Consider the following 21,622-nt stretch of genomic DNA (forward strand, 5'->3'; position numbering starts at 1 on the left):
TTACAGTAGGCTTTGCCAAGAATCAATGTTTAGCTTTTGTTTCTGTTTTTGTTTTTGTTTTCTATAATTTTTACAAATGATTTAAGAGTCAGCATGGTAACACACTTTTAACCCACCTTCCAGTTTTTAACCCACCTTCCAGTTTATTTTAGATCGTAAAATAAAATGCTGAACTGAAGAGTATTTGCTAATGGACTGTTTCACAAGGACCCTGTGAAAAAGCAGGAAAATGGCATGAGTGGCTGTGTTTCTAAGAAGATGGTCTCTGTACATTTTTCAACCCATGAAAGGGATCTGGGAGTTGTTATGTAGGGCTCCCTAACAACATTAGTTTTGTGTATTTTTGTTTCTACAGTCAGAAAAACCAACATAATACTGGACATAGCCATGAAGAGCATTAGAAGTGAAAGAAGCATATTCTTACCTGGATTCAAAATGGATGTCTCTTTACCTGTATATTATTTGTGCAATTCAAATTTTCAAGACTAGACAGCAAAATGGAACAATTATTTAAGGATTATTTATCTTGTACAGAACATCAAATCAGAGAAAGAGCTCAAGAAAGGAAACTGAGCAAAAGAAATCTTCTAGAGAGTCTAAGTAGATTTGCTATAATTTGCTACACCCCAGAAGTTTGAACCAAAGACTTTCTTTTGAATTTAAAAATCTGTTTTTGAATGAATTTTCTTAGGTAGCTCTGTGGCCGATAATAAAGATGGGGCAAATAGCATGAGTGTTCAGACTGAAAAATTCTGTTTTATTAAGAGCTTAGTTTAAATTATGATGTTTAAAGAGTGGCCAGGAAACACCAGTGCTTTTCCGTCAAACACCTATATCCAACCCCTATATCACCTTTCCAACTCCCATATCACCTTCACACTATCCATTGACATCATTGTGATAAGCTATATTGAGGAATCACTGAGTTGGCTCAGTGGTTCTGGCCCTTGTACAAACCAGGCAGCCATTGTACTTATGAAACATAGATGTGGAGGCTAGATTTTGACCCAAGCATATAAGTTAACCTTTAGTATTTTAGAAGGTTTTATCTTTTAAAGACTGAGTGATCACTTGTAGTCTATAATTTATGCTAATTTATTCTGGACCCTTTGTGCAGTTACTAATAGAGATCTGTTTTTGTCATCCAATACATAGTTTTATTGTGACTTTCCTATAGAAAGTTAAATTTAAGGACAGCTGGAAAAACTGAAAAACAATGAATATACCATCTACAGAATGTCATCAAGAGTAAAGGAAGCTAGATAAATGGCTAAGATTTATAAAATGGAGGCATTCTCTGGGAGCAAGTTTTCTGAAGACTATGTGTTGTTTTTTTGACAGCTTTCTCGAGATTAAGCATGATGATTCTGCCTTCCGAGAATGATAGCAGTTCCTAAATGGCAGTCCATCCTCCCACAACCTTTTTCTTGAGTAAGAAATCTACACCAGAAGCCCCACTAGACTCAGATACTTGTACTAGATAATTTCTTGAAATAGCAGCAGTGCTGTTATTCCAGGTCCATGATGACTCCTTAAGGCACAGAAACTAACCTGTTCCTTGTGCCCTCCTATATAGAAATTAGTACCCAGAGTATTAAGTTATAATCTTGATGAATGGCCAAGAGATAGTGGTTTTTGGGGTTGGTAACAATTTGCTGTCTCTAAGAATCACCTCACAGGTAGAGTAAGTGCTTTCTGGGTATTCCTTCACAGCAATACTTGTATAGGAAGACTATCAGGCTTGAGCAGTTGCATTTGATTACTTCACGTTTCATGAGGGAGACTGCTTTCATGAATATGCATGTTACTTTATACTTGTTCTCAGGAAGACACTTCCCTTCTACCTCTAGTCCATTAGCAGTTCTTGTCAGCTTTACGTCTTATATATGTCCTCAGTCTCTCCACATCTTTATCTTCAGTGCTCTTACCTTACTTTAGTTCACCATCTTCTCTTACTTGGTCTATGGCAGACATAACTGGCCTCCCCTCTTTCACTCTTGCCCCTTTGAGAATTCTCCACACAGCAGCCAGGCCCATTTTTAAAATACTACAGATCTGATCATGTTGCTGCCTTGCTCAAAACTTACTGATTCCTACTCATCATACCTAAGAGTAAAATTCAAGATCTTTATCCCGGCCTTGAAAGCCTTGCAAGATGAGGCCCCCAACCTATATGTGTCCTTGTTTCCTACAGTATTTCTCCTTATTCACTGTGTTCCGGCTCCATTAGCCATCGCTCTTTTCCTCAAATACACTGAGCTAGTTTGCACTTCAAGTTTTGAAATTTCATTTTCTTTCTGCTTAGAATGTTCTTCTTCCACCCTTTCACGTGGTCAGTTTCTTTTGATCACTCAGGTCTCAGGTCAGATATCAATTCCTCAAAGAGGCAGTCCGTGAATACCCTGTCTAATGTTCCAACCCCCATATCACCTTTACATTATCCTGTTTTATTATCTTAAGAACACTTACCACTATCTACTGTCATCTTATTTGTTGCTTGTTGTCTCTCTCATACTAGATAAGTTATATAACAGCAGGGTCAGCTTTGTCTTGCATACTTTTGTATCCCTGATACCCAAAATTACACCTGGTACATAGTAGGCCTAGTTCTACAAATATTTGTGAATAAAGGTACAAATGTTATTGCTTGTTGCCTTCAACATTAACACTTCTCTTAAAACTATCACAGGTTCCTTTGTAGAAGGTAGTTGAATTGACCAGGTCCCCAAGTTGCTTGAATTCTGTTAGAAACTGCGGGACTTGAACACTTGGAGGTGGACTCTCACACAGTCAGGAAGAGCAGTGTAACCTACAAACCCCACATTGCTGGTACAATCTGTAATCATTATCTCCTTTGTTACAGAAGGTGATAGCCCGCAAAAGCTATGATGTATTTAACATTTACCATGCACCAGGCAGATAGTAAACACTTCACATGTATTAATCCATTTAATCCTTGTGGCAAGTCTATGCAATAGATATCATTATCTACATTTTCTAGTCTTGAGAACTGAAACACTGTCACACAGCTAGTAAGTGGGAGGAATCGGGAAAGGAACCTAGGCGTTCTGTCTCAAGATTTACAATATCTACATTAATTTCAAAATCATCTCCACGAGTTGATATCTTTGCAATTTGCACATCATAACGAAAGTTATACACTTGACTTCTAGTGACCTGGTAATTTTGATTTTGGTGATCACTGCTTGCTAAACAAGGCCTTCTGTCATCATGACTCGTATCAGGTCGGGCTTGCTATTTTGGCAATACTGGATCACTGTGAATGAGTCTATGTTGTAGTGGAACACTCATTTGAAGGCTTTTTTTCATGGCCTTACTGAATAGAGTAAAACCTTTAGATAATAAGTTTCAAGAGCTTATAGCAGAGGATGAAGCCTGCCTTGGGATTGTTTTGAACATAACTGTTTCCTGAGGCCACAGGAGTCATTACCTGTGACAGATTGTCCCCAACTTGGTTTGACTTAAGGTTTTTTTGACTTTAAAATGGTATGAAAGTGATAGACATTCAGTACACTTCTCAACTTATGGTGGAGTTATGTCCTATTATACCCATTGCTATTTTCAATTTACAAGGCAAGGAGCATCTGTATTTAGCTACTGCTCTTGAGGAAGCATTCTGTTTCAGGCCAACAGGAAGTCTACACTGAGTTGGATTCCAATAGCTTGAGTCTTAGCAGGGATCTTGGGGAGAAATGATGCTATGGCATTTGCCATCCAATTTTGCCTTCCCAGGAGCCAGACCCACTACAGCAAAATGCAGTATTTATTTATGACACCTACAATACAAATATTCTCCTTACCTCTACTTCCTGCTCAAAGGAAGATACCAAATGCCAACACAGGAAGGAAAAAAAAGGAATGGTAGCATAAGTGAATACTCTGCTAAATAATAGTATAAATATAAACCAGTTTTACTATATACTGTAGGTCACATAGCATGTTTGTGGGTTATATACTTTTATTGCATATTTATATTATATCATTTATATTACTACTACATGATTTGGTAATATAAATATGCAATATGAGTATATAACCCACAAACATGCTATATGATCTACAGTATATAGCGAACTGCATTTATAGTATAGGAACATGTGTATAAGCAGCATTAAGACCTTCCTTTATAAAACTGCATTTATAGTACATACACATATGTATAAATACCACTAAGACTTTTGGGATCCTCTTCGTGTGTGTGTGTGTGTGTATGTGTATGTGTACACAAAAATAAATACATGCATTTAGGTTTCATTACATGTATTTTTTTCAGACTGGCAGCCACCAACCAGGTCAATATGAATGACAGAAAACTCAATATATTGTTTTAAATACAGTGTTGGTCGTCGGCAAAGCCTAAGTCCTGTCCTCTCGCTCTCCTCCCCGGGCAGCATGAGCTTCACCACTCGCTCCACCTTCTCCACCAACTACCGGTCCGTGGGCTCTGTCCGGGTGCCCAGCTACGGCGCCCGGCCGGTGAGCAGCGCGGCCAGCGTCTATGCAGGCGTGGAGGACTCTGGTTCCCGCATCTCCGTGTCGCACTGCAGCAGCTTCTGGAGCGGCATGGGGATCGGGGGCCTGGCCGCGGGGATGGCCGGGGTCTGGCAGGAATGGGAGGCATCCAGAACAAGAAGGAGACCATGCAAAGCCTGAACGACCACCTGGCCTCCTACCTGGACAGAGTGAGGAGCCTGGAGACCGAGAACCGGAAGCTGGAGAGCAAAATCCGGGAGCACCTGGAGAAGAAGGGACCCCACGTCAGAGACTGGGGCCATTACTTCAAGACCATCGAGGACCTGAGGGCTCAGATCTTCGCAAATACTGTGGACAATGCCCGCATCGTTCCGCAGATTGACAATGCCTGTCTTGCTGCTGATGACTTTAGAGTCAAGTACGGGACAGAGCTGGCCTTGCGCCAGTCTGTGGAGAGTGACATCCATGGTCTCCGCAAGGTCATCGATGACGCCAATGTCACTCGGCTGCAGCTGGAGACAGAGATCGAGGCTCTCAAGGAGGAGCTGCTCTTCATGAAGAAGAACCATGAAGAGGAAGTAAAAGGCCTACAAGCCCAGATTGCCAGCTCTGGGTTGACTGTGGAGGTAGACACCCCCAAATCTCAGGACCTCGCCAAGATCATGGCAGAAATCCGGGCTCAATATGACGAGCTGGCTTGGAAGAACCAAGAGGAGCTCGACAAGTACTGGACTCAGCTGATTGAGGAGAGCACCATAGTGGTCACACAGTCCACTGAGGTTGAAGCTGCTGAGATGATGCTCACAGAGCTGAGATGTATAGTCCAGTCCTTGGAGATCGACCTGGACTCCATGAGAAATATGAAGATCAGCTTGGAGAACAGCCTGAGGGAGGTGGAGGCCCGCTACGCCCTGCAGATGGAGCAGCTCAACGGGATCCTGCTGCACCTGGAGTCAGAGCTGGCACAGACCCGGGCAGAGGGACAGCGCCAGGCCCAGGAGTACAAGGCTCTGCTGAACATCAAGGTCAAGCTGGAGGCTGAGATCGCCACCTACCGCTGCCTGCTGGAGGATGGCGAGGACTTCAGTCTTAGTGATGCCCTGGACAGCAGCAACTGCATGCAAACCATCCAGAAGACCACCAGCCGCCGGATAGTGGATGGCAAAGTGGTGTCTGAGACCAGCGACAGCAAAGTTCTGAGACATTAGGCCAGCAGAAGCAGGAGACCCTTTGGGGAGCAGGAGGCCAATAAAAAGTTTAGAGGTCAAAAAACAAATAAATACAGTGTTATGATAAATGCATATGTATGAATATAGTTGCAAGAAACAAAGTTGGACTTTCTATAGATAGATGTAATCACTGAAGCCTTATAGTATCTCGTGACATGTAGACATGCCTACCTACTGTTGGAATGGAACTTCTGCTTTTCAGTTTACAGTTTGAGCTGGGGTGTCACTAAAGCACAGTGATGATCAATGGTTACCCTAATTTTTCTCTTGTAACAGACTTTTTTGTTTGGTTTGTTTTTAATGGAGTTTGATAAAGAGTTCAAATGTATTTTTATAGTGACTTTTTGGGGACAGTCCTACCTACCATGTTTAGTAGATTTCTTTTTTAGGTAAGTCCTGCAAAACTTATACTTGCTTGCTTTTAGGCTGCGTACTAACCTTTGGAAGGGAGGGGTACAGAGCTTCATTGCCAGGAGTTATGTTAGGCCTCAGGATGGTTGCTATAAACTGGACTAAAGCTGGAGCCTACCTGGCATCTCAGAGATGTTTGTCATCTTTGGTTGCTTAATTGTCCATCACTAAGGCATGTTAACCTTTGGGTTGTTAGGCTGCCATTTAATGTGCTGGAAGAGAATGTGTCACGTGGAACCTTATCACCTCCCCCAAATCATGGTAAATATTTACCTTCTACTCACAGCATTTTCTTTATTTAAAAATTTCTAGCTTACTAGTGATGTATACTTTATACATCACTTTTTAAAATGTGGATTACAGAATATTCATAATTTGCTAGGTTCTGTAAAGACCACCATTCCTATGGTTAAACTTACTTTGAGTTTTTGCACTATCTAAAATGAAGTCACACATAATCCATTGAACATGTACAGACAGGATAAACATGAACTTTCTTAGGTGAAAATAATGTGTAGAAGTTGAGGGATTTTTTACGCTTTGTAATAATTTTTGGAATTTGACAGGAATTAGAACAAGTCTTAGAGTATCTTTGATCATCTGATTCTGTTGCTTTCCTTCATAATCCCAAGAAAGATAATACTGACAATGGACAGGTTGGTATGATGGCTAACAGAGAAACCTCTGAGACCAAATCACTTGGATTTTTACCCCAGCAATACCATTTCCTAAGTGACCTCTAGCAAGTCACTTGACCTCTTCCTCAGTTTCCAAATCTGTGAAACCCTGGCTTATAGGATTATTGTAGGATACAGTATGTTAATACAAGTAAAACATCTGTTGTGTAGTAAACACTCAGTGCCAGTTGTGATTATTATTTGTGTGGTGGTGGTTGTTGGCTGTGAGCCCCAAAGAACAGTGTGTAGTCAATAGTTATTTCCCCATATATAATTCTCTACTTCTCGTGTAAATGCCTGCTATTTGGGTTTTGAATGCATCTCTCAAGAACTCCCTACTATTGTGCTTCTTACTTACTTATAAAAGATTTCCACTATTGCTCATTACCACCAAGTAGTCCTCATGCCCCAAACCGAAACTTTTTTGTTTTTAAAGACTAACTATGGGAATAACTGATAAGAATAGCACACATTCTCACTCACAGGCGGGTGTTGAACAGTGAGAACACATGGACACAGGGAGGGGAGCATCACACACTGGGTCTGTGGTGGGGGAACTAGGGGAGGGACAGTAGCGGGTAGGGAGTTGAGGAGGGATAACATGGGGAGAAATGCCAGATATAGGTGATGAGGAGGAAGGCAGCAAACCTCATTCCCGTTTGTTTACCTATGCAACAATCTTGCATGTTCTTCACATGTACCCCAAAACCTAAAACGTAATAAAATATATATTTAAAAAAAGAAGAATAGCATACAGAGGATTCTTTATCTCAATACTCATTTTGTGTGGCACTTCTTACAAATCACTTTTTTTTTTTTTTTTTTTTTCCACTTGGGCATAAGATACATGAAGAAAATACAGAGGTGACAGAGAACAAGTGCTGCTATTATGAGCTACACATAGCTTCCCTTTCTAACAAAGAGTGGTATGGGGGAAAAAACACATGAGAAGCAGTGTGAAAAATGTATATGCACATGTAACCATATACCTTTCTAAGAGCACAAAATGCTTCTTACATTCTCATTTAAAATTAAGAGTATATTTAAATGAATTATCACAGTTCTGTCTCATTATTAGACTTCTTCTATAATATTTCCCATCATTCACATTAACTAGTTCTTAGCATTCTTTACATTCTTGTGTTTTTCTCCATATAGTATATATCCACTGTTAATAAATCATATTGTTGAAAACCAGGTGATTTTTTGATGATTTATTATATTTAGTTATAGATGCCCCTATATCTTGGCATCTATAACTGTATTTAAATGTATTTGAGGACCCATTTAGCCTAAAAGAACTATAAAATAATTTTCAAAGAAAAGGATACTTAATAATATTAGAAAGTAACAGTATGTTTCATAAACATTATACTATTTCATAAAAGGAGGTCTTTATAGAAAATTGCATTTAATTCTGGTTAAATGGATTCTTTAGGCTTTTGATAATATTGTAATAGCCTGTGGCATATTGTTTTTTTCTTTTTTAACCTTATGCAGCTTTCAGTGGGTTCTGAATTTATTCATTTGTATTTCTTGTAATGTGGAAAGACATTTAAAAATCATTTTTCTCCAGCGGGGAATTGATTCAGTAATATTAAGTTTTATCTAATGCTCTTTCTCTGTGTGTATATGTGTATATGTAAACATGGGCCATCTCACTGAAATGGAAAATTCAGTAGGTTGTTTGGTAACAACTCATACATAGCTGCTTACGAGCTTGGAAACACGGGTGCTACCATTCATGTGACGTAAAGATATCCTCAGGCAAATTGGAAGAGTGATTATGTGGTCTACCATTTCTTCAATTGCAAAGGTGTATAGTTGCATATGTGTATACATTTTTCATACTGCTTCTGATTGTTTTTTCCCCCATACCAGTCTTGCCTGTTAGAAAGGGGAGATATGTGCAGCTCACAATGGTGGCATTTGTTCTCTATCTCCCCTCTGTATTTTCTTCATGCATCTTATGCCCAACTGACAAGTTTTTTTCCTGGTCTTTTTGGGGACCTTAACCTAACTCAGCCTATTGATGTGGAATGGGCCAGTAATATTTCATGTACATATGGGCTCTTTCAGTATCAATAGGAAATTTATGGTGAAGATTGGACTGATTGTCTCAATTACATCAGTTTCCCCTATATCAGTATTCCCCTCTCAACAACAGGAGGCGGAATACCCCTTGGGCGTATTTATTGATCACATTTATTTATTTGCATATATTGGACCAACCTTGCATTCCAGGAATAAAGCCTACTTGATTATTGTGGATTAGTTTTTATGCTGCTAAATTCAGTTTATTAGTATTTTTTTGTGGATTCTTGTGTCTTTGTTCATTACGGATATTGGCCTGAAGTTTTCTGTTTTCATTGTGTCTCTGTCAAGTTTTCGCATCAGAAAGACACTGAGCTCATAGAATTAGTTAGGGAAAGACCCTCCTCCTCGATTTTTGGGAATAGTTTTAGTGGGATTGGTACCAGCTCTTTGTATATCTAGTAGAATATGTCTGTGACTGTGTGGCCCAGGGCATTTTCTGTTGGTAGGCTTTTTATTATCCATTTAATATTGGAAATTATTATTAGTCTGCAGTATTTTAGTTTCTTCCTTGTTCAATCTTGGGGATTGTGTGTTTCTAGGAGTTTATCCATTTCTTCTAGATTTTCTAGTTTGTGTACATGCAGGTGTTCATAATAGTCTCTGAGTGTGTTTTGTATTTTAGTAGGGTTGGTGATATGTCACCTTGTCATTTCTGATTGTGTTTATTTGGACCTTCTCCCTTTCTTTTTCTTTATTAGTCTAGCTAGTGGTCTATCAATCTGTTTATTCTTTCAAAGACCCATGTTTTGGTTTCATTGATATTTTTTGTGGATTTTCACATCTCAGTTTTGTTCAGTTTAGCTCTGATTTTGGTTATTTCTTGACTTTTGCTAACTTTGGGGTTGGTTTGCTCTTTTTTTTTTTTTTTTTTTAGTTTTTTTAGATGTGATGTTAGGTCGTTAATTTGAGGCATTTCTAACTTCTTGATATAGGCATTTAGTGCCGTAAGTTTTCCTCATGATTCTTTATTAGCTATGTCCAAGAGATTCTGGTATGTCGTACCCTTGTTTTCATTTGATTCAAAGCATTTTTTTGATTTCTGCCTTAATTTCATTATTTCCTTAAAAGTCATTCAGTAGCAGGTTGTTTAATTTCCATGTAATTGTGTGGTTTTGAGTGATATTCTTGGCATTGATCTCTATTTTTTTGCTCTGTATTCTGACTTTAGTTGGTTTGATTAAAAAATTGTTGAGAATTGCTTTATGGGAGAACATATGGTCGATTTTAGAGTATTTGCTATGTGCAGATGAGAATATTGTATATCCTATCATTGTTTGTTAGAGTGTTCTGAATTCAGGTCCTCAAAACCTTGGTTATTTTTCTGCCTCAATAATCTAACACTATCAGTGGGGTGTTTAAGTCTCCCACTATTATTGTGTGGTTATCTACGCAATAGGTCACTAAGAAGTTTTATGAATCTGGGTGCTCCTGTGTTGAGTACATTTAAGATAGTTAAGTCTTTTTATTGAATTGAACCCTTTATCATTATGTAATGCCCTTCTTTGTCTTTTTTGATCATTTTTGGTTTAAAGTCTATTTTGTCTGAAATAAGAATAGCACCCCCAATTCTTCGTTGTTTTCCATTTGCTCAATAGATCTTTTTCCATCTGTTTCCTTTGAGCCTATGGGTGTCACTGCATGTTAGATGAACCTCTTGAAGACAGCATACTGTTGAGTCTTGCTTCATTATCCAACTTGCCACTTTGTGCCTTTTAAGTGGGGCATTTATCTTCTTTATTTTCAAGGTTAATATTGATATGTGAAGATTTGATCCTGTCATCATATTGTTAGCTGGTTGTTTTGTAGACTTGCTTATGTGGTTGCTTTATAGTGGCAGTGGTCTATGTACTTGAGCATTTTTTTTTTTTTTCCGGCAAGTATCTTTCTTTTCAATATTTAACATTCCCTTGGGGACCTCTCTTAAGGTAGGTGTGGTGGTTATGAATTCCCTTAGCGTTTGCTTGTCTACAAGTGTTTTATTTCTCCTTTGCTTATAACACTTAGTTATACTAGATATGAAATTTTGTTTTGGGATTTCTTTTCTTTAAGGATTCTATACATAGGCCCCTGATCTCTTCTAAGTTGTAATGTTTCTACTGTAAGGTCTGTTGTTAGCCTGATGGAGTTCCCTGTGCACATGACCTGCCCTTTCTCTTTAGCAGCTCTCAAGACTTTTTCTTTTGAGTTGACCTTGGAGAATCTGATGACTGTGTTTTGGGGATTGTCATCTTGCATAGTATCTCACAGGGTTCTTGGAATTTTCTGAATTTGTATGTTGACCTCCTTAGAAAGGTTGGGGAAATTTTTATGGATGATGTCCTCACATATGTTTTCCAAGTTGCTTGCTCTGTCTCCATCTCTTTCAGGAATGCCAATGTGTCGTAGGTTTGGTCTCTTTATGTAGTCCCACATTTCTCAGAGGTTTTGTTCAGTTTTTCAATTCTTTTAAAAATTTTTGTCTGTGTTGATTCAAAGATCATTCCTCAGGTTCTGAGGTTTTCTTTCCCTCAGATTGGTTTATTTTGTTATTCATGCTTCCAATTGCATTATGAAATTCCTGTAGTGAATTTTTTATTTCCAGAAGTTCTGTTTGGTTCTTTCTGAACATGGCTAAATCATCTTTCAACTCCTGGATCATTTTACTGCTTTTCTTGGATTAGGTTTCAACTTTCTCCTATATGTTATTAAGCTTCCTTCTCATCCAGGTTCTGAAATATATATCTGTCATATCAGCCATTTCAATCTGGTTAAGAACCATTGCTATAAAGCTAGTGTGGTTGTGTGGAGGTAAGAAGACACTTTGCCTTTTAGGGTTGCCAGAATTGTATTTTTTTGTTTGGTTTTTCTTTTTTTTATGAACTTTAAGTTCAGGGCTACATTTGCAGGTTTGTTACATAGCTAAACTTGTGTCATGGCCGTTTGTTGTACAGATTATTTCACTATGCAGGTATTAAGACTAGTACCCAATAGTTATTTTTCCTGATCCTCTTCCTCTTCCCAGCCTCCACTGACCCATAGGCCACAGTGTGTGTTGTGTTCCTCTGTATGACCATGTGTTCTCATCATTTAGATTCCACTTATAAGTGAGAACAAGTGGTATTTGGTTTTCTGTTCCTGTGTTAGTTTGCTAAGGATAATGGCCCCAACTCCATCCATGTCCCTGTGAAGGATCTACGTTTTCTTCATGGCTGCATAGTATTCCACAGTGTATATGTACCACAATTTCTTTATCCAGTCTGTCATTGATGGACATTTAGGCTATGTCTTTGCTATTGTGAATAGTGCTGCAGTGAACATAAACATGTATGTTGTCTTTACAATAAAATGATTTATATTCCTTTGGGTATATACCCAGTAATGGGATTGCTAAGTTGAATGGTATTTGTCTTTAGGTCCTTGAGGAATCTCCACACTGACATCCATAATGGTTGAAATAATTTACACTCCCACCAACAGTGTATAAGCATTCCTTTTTCACCACAACCTTGCCAGAATCTGTTATTTTGACATTTTAATAATAGCCATTCTGACTAGTGCTAGATGGTATCTCATTGTGGTTTTGATTTGCATTTCTCTAATGAACGCTGGTGTTGAACTTTCTTTCATGTGCTCGTTGGCTGCATGTATGTCTTCTTTTGAAAAGTGTGTGTTCATGTTCTTTGCCCACTGTTTTATGGGGTGATTTTTTTTCTTTTAAATTACTTTAAGTTCCTTATAGATGCTGGATATTAGACCTTTATCAGATGGATAGATTGCAAAAATTTTCTCCCATTCTCTAGGTTGGTTACTCTGTTGATACTTTATTTTGCTTTGCAAAAGCTCTTTAGTTTAATTAAATCCCATTTTTCAATGTTTGCTTTTATTGCAATTGCTTTTGGCATCTTCGTCATGAAATCTTTGCCCACGCCTATGTTCAGAATGGTATTTCCTAGATTGTCTTCCAGGGTTTTTATAGTTTAGGATTTTACATCTAAGTTGTTAATCTATCTTGAGTTAATTTTTCTATATGATATAAGGAAGGGGTCCAGTTTTGATCCCCTGCATATGGCTAGCCAGTTATCTCAGCACCATTTATTGAATAGGAAATCTTTTCCCCATTGCTTGTTTTTGTCAAGTTTTTGAAGGTCAGATGGTTGTAGGTGTGTGATCTTTTTCCTGGGTTCTATATTCTCTTCCATTGGTCTATGTGTCTGTTTTTGTACCAGTACCATGCTGTTTTGGTTACTGTAACCCTGTATTATAGTTTGAAGCCAGCTAGCCTGATGCCTCCAGCTTAGTTCATTCTGCTTAGGATTGCTCTGGCTAGTCAAGCTGTTTTATGGTTCCATATAAATTTTAAACCAGTTTTTTCTAGTTCTTTGAAGAATGTCAATAATGGTTAAATGGTAAAATCACAGAATCTATAAATTGCTTTGAGCAGTATGGCCATTTTAACAATATTGATTTTTCATATCCATGAACATGAATGTTTTTCCATTTGTTTGTGTCATCTCTGATTTCTTTCAGCAGTGGTTTGTAGTTCTCCTTGGAGAGATCTTTCACTTCCTTAGTTAGCTATATTCCTAGGTAGTTTATTCTTTTTGTGGTAGTTGCGAATGGGAGGTCTTTCATGATTTGCCTCCCAGCTTGACTATTGTTGGTGTGTTGGAATGCTAGTGATTTTTGCACATTGATTTTGTATTCTGAGACTTTGCTAAAGTTGTTTATTAGCTTAAGAAACTTTTGGCTGAGACTATGGGATTTCTAGATATAGGATCATGTCATCTGCAAACAAGATAGTTTGACTTCCTGTGTTTCTATTTTGATGCCCTTTATTTCTTTCTCTTGACTGATTGCCCTGGCCAGAATTTCTAATACTATGTTGAATAGGAGTGGTAAGAAAGGACATCCTTGTCTTGTGCCAGTATTCAAGGGGAATGCTTCCAGCTTTTGCCCATTCAGTATGATATTGACTGTGAGTTTGTCATAGATGGCTCTTATTATTTTGAGGTATGCTCTTTCAATACCTAATTTATTGAGCATTTTTAACATGAATGGATTTTGAATTTTATTGAAAGTCTTTTCTACATCTATTGAAATAATCATGTGGTTTTTGTCTTTAGTTCTGTTTGTATCGTGAATCATATTTATTGATTTGCATATGTTGAACCAACCTTGCATCCCAGAGATAAAGCCTAGTTGATTGTGGTAGGTAGGCTTTCTGATGTGCTGCTGGATTCGGTTTGCTAGTGTTTTGTTGAGGATTTTTGTATCGATGTTCATCAAGGATATTGGCCCGAGGTTTCTTTTTCTGTTATATCTCTGCCAGGTTTTGGTATCTGGATGATGCCAGGGTTTCCAGAATTCTTAGAGTGGTTCTTTTTCATCTGTGCGAACTGGTGTTTGGTCTCTGAAGTTGCTGTTTTTTGTATGGGTTTTTTTGCTTTTATATTTTTTTAATTTCCTTGAGGGTTTATTTGTGGTATAAGTTGGGTTTCTTTCATTGGCTTCCTTTCTGGGTACTTTGAGGTGGCCAAGACTCAGCTCACCCATCCTCGGCTGCATGCTGTAACCCTAGGTGGCTGAGACCAGGCCTGCTGCTTTTTTCTGGTTTATTGAGATCAAGTACTTGCTGTGCTGGAGAAGGTGAGGTGTTCCTATTCTGATGACAATAGTTCTTCAACAGGGGCTGCCAGCAAAAGTGCTGTAATTGGGCATGGGAGGCACGGAGTGGGTGCTGTGGTAGCTGGGGCACAGGCACGTATACACCAGTAGGGCAGTGGTGGGCTCTATGAGTGACTGCAGCAATGGGATGACTGAGGGAGGGCCTCCCAGTGTGTCAGTGGGGCTGTGGCTGGTCTGTGTGTGTGTGGTGCTGATGTGGTGGTGGTAGATTCTTATGCACGTGGGCCCTGGCAGCATGGCTTGGGGAGGCTGTGGCTTAGTGCGCACCATTGGAGGAAGGCTGCAAGTGGATGCTCACTGATGGAGGTTTGTCTTCAAAAATACTTTGGTGGGAAAGTGGAGACTGCCAGGCAATCATCTATGACAGTGAACTCTGGCAAGGATTTTATCAGTGCAGCTCAGGCCGTGCTGCAAGCAGGTGTGGCCAGAGGAGATATCAGCAGAGTGGGGCTTGTTTAGATCACACTGGCTGAATCCTGTGGGTAAGATAGCCTTGCACTCTCCAGGTCCAGCTGCTCACAAGGGGTAAAACCACCTAGAAGAGCATGGTGAGCCTTGGGGATGGGCTCCCTTGCAGCTCTTCCTATGCCAAGCCTTCTGAGCTCCTAGTATACTGGATTTCTGTCTCTAACAACTCTCCGGGCAATTCTTGCCATCTCAAATGTCCATGGGGCTCATAGGGGCTCCTGCAGCTAGCATTCCAGATGTCTGTGGCAAAGGTGAACCACTCTATGCCTATTTCACTCACTCCTTCTTTAGGAGCCGCTAGTGGCCAGGAACAAGTTTTGGTGTTTAGTAATCCCATGGAGTATCCTTGGCCTCCTCCCTTTTCAGCCCTGAAGCCTGCGTTCTTTCTCCCTGTATCCACTTTCAGTGCCTTCTTCCTGAAGATCTGTTTGCAGTGTGCTTGTTTACTTGATGGTGTGGTCTCTCTTGGTGAGAGAAGCTTTTCTTGGCTTTGTCTAGTCCACCATCTTGGCTCTTCTCCATTCAAATCATTTTTTCAAGATTCCATTCTTTCCACACTGTTTTGTAATGCCACTTCTGTCATCATTTCCATGCATTCATGGATCATTTTATTAGTTTCCTATTGCTGCCATAACAAACTTAGTAGCTTATAACAACACAAATTTATCTTACCATCCTGGAGGACAGAAGTTTAAAATGGGTTGGCAGGGCTGCATTTCTTCCTGGGCTTCTAGGGGAGAATGTGTTCTTTGTCTTATCCAGCACATAGAAGCTGCCTGTGTTCCTTGGCATGTGCCCCACTTCCAACAGTGGCATCACTCTGATGTCTACTCTTGTCTTTACATCTTCTTCTTTGACTTTGGCCTTTCTGCCTCTTTATTTATTTCTTTTTTTTTCTTTTTTATTTTTTGACAGCGTCTTGCTCTGTTGCCCAGGCTGGAGTGCAGTGGCATGATCTTGGCCCACTGCAACCTCCACTTCTCAGATTCAAGCAATTCTCCTGCCTCAGCCTCCTAAGTAGCTGGGATTACAGGCATGCACCACCACACCTGGCTAGTTCTGTATTTTTAGTAGAGACGGTGTTTCACTATGTTAGCCAACCTAGTCTCGAACTCCTGACCTCAGGTGATCTGCCCACCTTGGCCTCCCAAAGTGCTGGGATTGCAGGCGTGAGCCACTGTGCCTACCCACCTCTTTCTTTTAAGGACACTGTGATTATGTTGCACCCACTAGAATAATCTCCCAATCTCAAGATCCTTAAATTAATCACTACCGTAAAGTCCTTATTGCCAGGTATGGTAATGTATTCACAGGAGCCAGAGATTAAGATGTGAACATCTTAATGGGAGAGCGCATTTTTCAGCCTACTCTAGTTGTCTTTCTGGACATTCCATTATTATTTTCTTGTGTTTTTCATTTATTCATCCTAAGCTTACCCATTTTATAATCTCAATCGGATAGTTTACTATCCGAATAACATTTTGGGAAGTTTAATCCTGCTATTTCTTTTGTCTGCTCACTCAAGGTAGGATGTGTTTCCTCATGTGTTATATAATTTTAGATTATAAACTCATCATCTAGGGACTCTATCTGTGGCAATCTCATATGGCCTTGGTTAAAGTCTTATTCAACCAGAAAGCTTTAGCCATTGCTTCCCTTAACTGTCCAGGAGTCTATTCACTGACTCAGCACCACTTCTCATGATACTTTGTTGGTTAAGAGTTTCTTGTATCATATAGTGGTATAATTTCAAACCCCTAGCGTGTATGAAGGCAGACTACTGATAATATTAATAAATACACAGTGTAATCTTCCTTCATTCAGGGATTCACCCAAACAAACTGGGTTTTTTTTTTTTTTTGCTTGTTTTCTACCTGTTTTAGTAAGTGGATTTATTTCCTTGGTTGTTCTTTAACTGAGGTATAGCTCTTTAATAATCCAGATATTGTAAGAGAATATCTCCTTTTCTACTTCCTGCTTTGTTTGGATCTTAAGGTCTCCTCTCCTTACGTGTGCATTAAAACTTAAGCACTTAGATTACTACTGAGACAGGCACACTCTCTGGAGCTTCTGCTGCATTAACTCATGCTTACTGCTCTAGCTTTCAGTTCTCAGTTTAGTTTTGGCTACTGGAGATTTTGCTTACATTTATTGTAAGTAAAATATCTAGGAGTTTTCCAGAGTCTTATCTGGTTTATTCCTGTTTAACACTTCTCAGTGGTGATTTCTCTTGGGTGTGTCATACATACACTACCTCTTGAGGATGTTTGTGTTCTTTGTACCTTAGGCAGGCAGGAGCTGATTTGGGGGGGATAATAGGCTCTTGGTTTGGTTACGGTTCTAACTGTCAGCATTGTATTATTATCAGTAGCGCCTCTACTGTGTCAAGATACTACTAATCTTACCTCAGATAGATTTTGAATACTATAATAGAGAAAATAATACATTATCAAAATGTTTTTTTCTGTAATACCAATTATGAAGTGTTAAATACTTAAAATATTTTTACCTTAATTTTCATTACCCTAATTCTTATTTTCCTATTCTCTTCCTAGGATGTGTGCTGTGTTTGGTGGAATTTATTGTCTTCGCCATTCAGTACAGTGCCTTGTAGTGGACAAAGAATCCAGAAAGTAAGGATGATATAAGTAACCTTCATATATATATCTTTATATTTATACCCCAAACACAGGTGAAAAATGTTGAAGTCAATTTAAAAGAAAAGATTCTTCAAAGATCCTCCTTGCTATTAATAACATATCAACCTTGATTAAAAGTAATTTGTGTTTAGGTCCTCCAGAACAAGAATAGTGAGTTCAGAATATAGAAACTAAATTAATTTCCCTGCAATATGCCTATAGCTCCTGGTCATCCAAGCTTGGAAGACAAATCATTTCAGCTGCCAGGGGGTGGGTGATGAGTGATGTTAGTTTTCCTTGTGGCCTTACCTCCTCTAATTGATTTTCATCAGATGACAACAAAGCCCTCTGTTATTGCATTTTTAAAAATGGAATTCACCTAAAGACTCATCAGATTAATCTCTGCTGATAATGCATGTCACTCCAAGAGAAAAGACTTTAATGAGTTTTTAGGTAGATTGTTGTCATAAACTATGCTGCCCTCTTATCTAAGGATAAATTCTTTTACAATAGTATCAGGCCTATAGGCTGGTTTGGGATTGAAATAAGAATTTACCGGTTCTTTAAAAGAGCTGAACACCATCTGTTTACTGTGAATTTTATATTTCAATTATATTTACTTGTCTGAATCCGCTGGATAAAATATTCTGTGATTTCTGCGTTCTACACTGAAACTTAAATGGGTCAACTGGATCCACTTTTAGAAGCTATCTAAATTGCTATGTGTTTTTCTTTTCTGTTACATGTTCTCAAGCATCTACTGACCTGTATTTCTTGGATGATTGTTTTTAGGGGGTATGTAGTTAAATGGTATTTTTGAGGTTATAAAACATTTTAATCTTTGAACTGGAAGCTTAAATAATACAAATTTTAAGCTGTTTCTTTCATTTCATGAAAGTTTTCTATCATCTAAGTGGCATGAAATGTCTCTTAACTTCTTATAGACTAATTGTAGTGAATAAAAGCTAGTGTTTTGAGGTATGGTGAAGAAAAACCTCAACTTTAGAAATATGTAATACTTAGTAAATTTACTTTACAAGAGTAATTCTGTTGTTTAAGATAACATCGATACGTATTTTAAAAGGCTTGCAAAGTACCTTTAGCACTTTTATAGAAAGATACTACAAAATGAAAAGTGATAGTTTGGAGAGAAAATGTATGCTAGAGGCCCAGGATGTTAACATCTTGACTCTATAGAAGTTAAGGAATAGTTGTCTTCAGACTTCTAGAGTCATTTTTCTTTGTGCATTCACTTTGCTACAAGAGTATGTTCTCATGATGGAAAGCCAGATAATGAATTGCTTGTTTGGTGCTTATTTGCTTAGATTCTTTTACTCTTGGGGTCCCATTTCAGTCCCATGTGACATGAATAATTTGCATAGGTCATGTTTGTTTAAAAAAAACAGATATGCTAGTATAGTAATTGCATTTGTTGAACTAAAGGCTACATTTTCCTTACCTTTGACTTCGTTCTTATGACATACTCTGAACAGAGGAGCTCTTTTTTATGATCTGGTACAGATTCCAGTTGCAACAGATAGCTGAAGGCTAATGGTCTAGAGACCAAATGAATCTCTAGATTGGTGGTTTTCAAACTTTAATGTGCCTAAGAATTACCAGGTAATCTTGTCAAAAATGCAGATTTCCATTCCTTACTGTCAGAAAGTGAAATTGGTTAATAGGCTTAGGGTGAATGCAGTAATTTGCAGTTGTAAAGAACACCCCGAGTGAATCTAATATAGGAAATCCTTAGATGACACTGAGAAACACTGATCTATAAGGTAAAATTGAGGGTTTAGTGAAGGCTACTGTGTTCCATGATAAACTGGGGGCACTAGGTCTTAAGTCAGTCTAAGGCCTTATCAATATGAATCTGTCAGATATACTGACAATCAAATTTGAATTTTATTTTATTATTTATTTATTTTTATGAAACGGAGTCTCGCTCTGTCTCCCAGGCTGGAGGGCAGTGGCGTGATCTCAGCCCACTGCAACCTCTCACTTCCAGGTTCAAGCAATTCTCCTGCCCCGCCTCCTGAGTAGCTGGGACTACAGGTGTGCCCCACCACACTCAGCTAATTTTTGTATTTTTAGTAGAGATGGGGTTTCACCATGTTGGTCAGCCTGGTTTTGAACTCCTGGCCTCGTATTTGCTTGCCTCAGCCTCCCAAAGTGCTGGGATTACAGCAAATCTGAATTTTAAATAGCAGACAGACTGCTTCTAACTTAACATTTTAAAACTATCTTCATAGAAAGACATTTCTTGTTTTGTAGCTTCTAAGGCATGAGTAAAGGTTGGGTAGCCCTGGAATGAGAGGAGACTTGGACTTCCATTAGTGCCATGAATGACAGTGGGCAAATCCTTTCTCTGGACCGAATCCTTTATCTGAAAGATGAATGAAATGGACTCTGCAGTAATCTCTGGATCTCCCTCTAGATTTGACATGCTTTGGTTGAGTTATTTAATGTTCTCAGAAAGTACTTGGCTTTTCCTTAATATTTAGAAATGAATTATCTTAAAATATTTTATATGCTCAAATGTAAGCCATTCTCACATAATGCATAATTTTCAGTCCCAGTGAAAAATTAAAAAAAAAAAGTTGAACAACTTGTTATGTGCCTGCTTGTATGAATATAACTTAAATAGCACACAGTCTACTTGTGCTATTAATTATATTGTTATATTACTAGAATCCCAGTTTTCTAGTGAACATCATCATCTTGTCCATCTTGTTTTTTTAGAATGCAACGATTTTGGATTCTGTATATGAATCTCTTCCTGGGAAATTTATTCTAAGCCATAACTATTTATTTCTTTAACTTGACAGTTTTTAAAACTTGACCTGAAATCATAATACTCCTGTCATCTACAATATTCACACTATACTGAATTGCTTAAGTGATATTTAAAAGATACAAGCAATACTTGAAAATTGTAAGTTTGTATTTATACCTTCAGTAATAATTACGATATTTATGTTAAATTTTTCCTCTTTAAAACAATCTAGCAAGTCAAATAGTCTCTATAAATACCTAAAGCTAGCATTGACTGAAGTTGGCTCAGGTCCGTATATCTTTACCAAACACAGCTTTGCCATTCAAAATCAAATATACAAAAGAGATAACCAGTAATAGGAGATACTTTGTTAGGATTTGAATATAAAGCAAGGGATAGTTTTTTTGGGGGGGAAAACCTTCACCTTGTATTGGGTATATCCAACATACATTGCTTTTTAAGGATTCAAGGCTGACTTAGACAGTTGTTATATTCTAAGTATAATTAGGGTACTAAGTAAGGAATCTGTAAAGATTTGCATTTGTCTCCTTATGGTTTTAGTTTGCCTTTCTTTTCCTAGTTTTCTATGTGGAACACTTGATATCCCCTCTCCTCTTTAGGGTAGTTAAGAACTACTCATGCTTTGATTCAAAGTTCTGAGTTTATTCTGTGATCCCACAGACTACATCAGAACCCTCTGCCAGTCCTCACTGTCCACTGTCACATCACTTTTATGATCATTTCCTAAGTTCTCTGCAAGAAAAGGCAGGATCTCACTGTTGTATCTCCAGAACCAAGGCAGGTTCCTAGTATTCATTATACTCAATAACTTTGAGTTAAATAAATGAATAAAGATTAAAGACTGACCATAGCTCTTTTCATGCTTTGCTTTGTGCTGTCCATTTAGGAAAGGTGAGAGAGGCATAAGTGATCACAGCATTGAGTTTAATGTGGCGATTATACATCCAAATACTGTTCAGACTTTGAGAGAAGAAATAGGGCATTGAGGAGGCACATTAAATCATGGTATGTGGAATACGTAACCCAATGCATACCTATTTTCAGCTAGATTTTATTTTTCATTTTTGTTTGCTTGGTTCTGCTTTCTTAATTTGAGAGGACGTAGGTATGTATCAATGGTTCTTTTCTGAACTTTTTCACCAAATT

General features: G+C 38.4%; 1 protein-coding gene and 1 pseudogene across 1 annotated transcript in view; both read left to right on the forward strand.

The window, feature by feature from the left end:
- The window catches only part of CHM (CHM Rab escort protein), a 188,365-nt gene that overhangs the window by 119,136 nt on the left and 47,607 nt on the right, over positions 1 to 21,622 (forward strand). The window contains exon 9 of the mRNA XM_012464454.2: positions 17,596 to 17,673. Within this exon, the coding sequence (XP_012319877.1) occupies positions 17,596 to 17,673 (78 nt within the window). The remainder of the gene's footprint in view (positions 1 to 17,595; positions 17,674 to 21,622) is intronic.
- Positions 4,349 to 5,702, forward strand: LOC105725579 (keratin, type I cytoskeletal 18-like; annotated as a pseudogene).

Source organism: Aotus nancymaae, unplaced genomic scaffold (genome assembly GCF_030222135.1).
Source record: "Aotus nancymaae isolate 86718 unplaced genomic scaffold, 86718_ANA_hifiasm-v0.15.2.pri h1tg000004l, whole genome shotgun sequence".
NCBI classification, from domain to species: Eukaryota; Metazoa; Chordata; class Mammalia; order Primates; family Aotidae; genus Aotus; species Aotus nancymaae.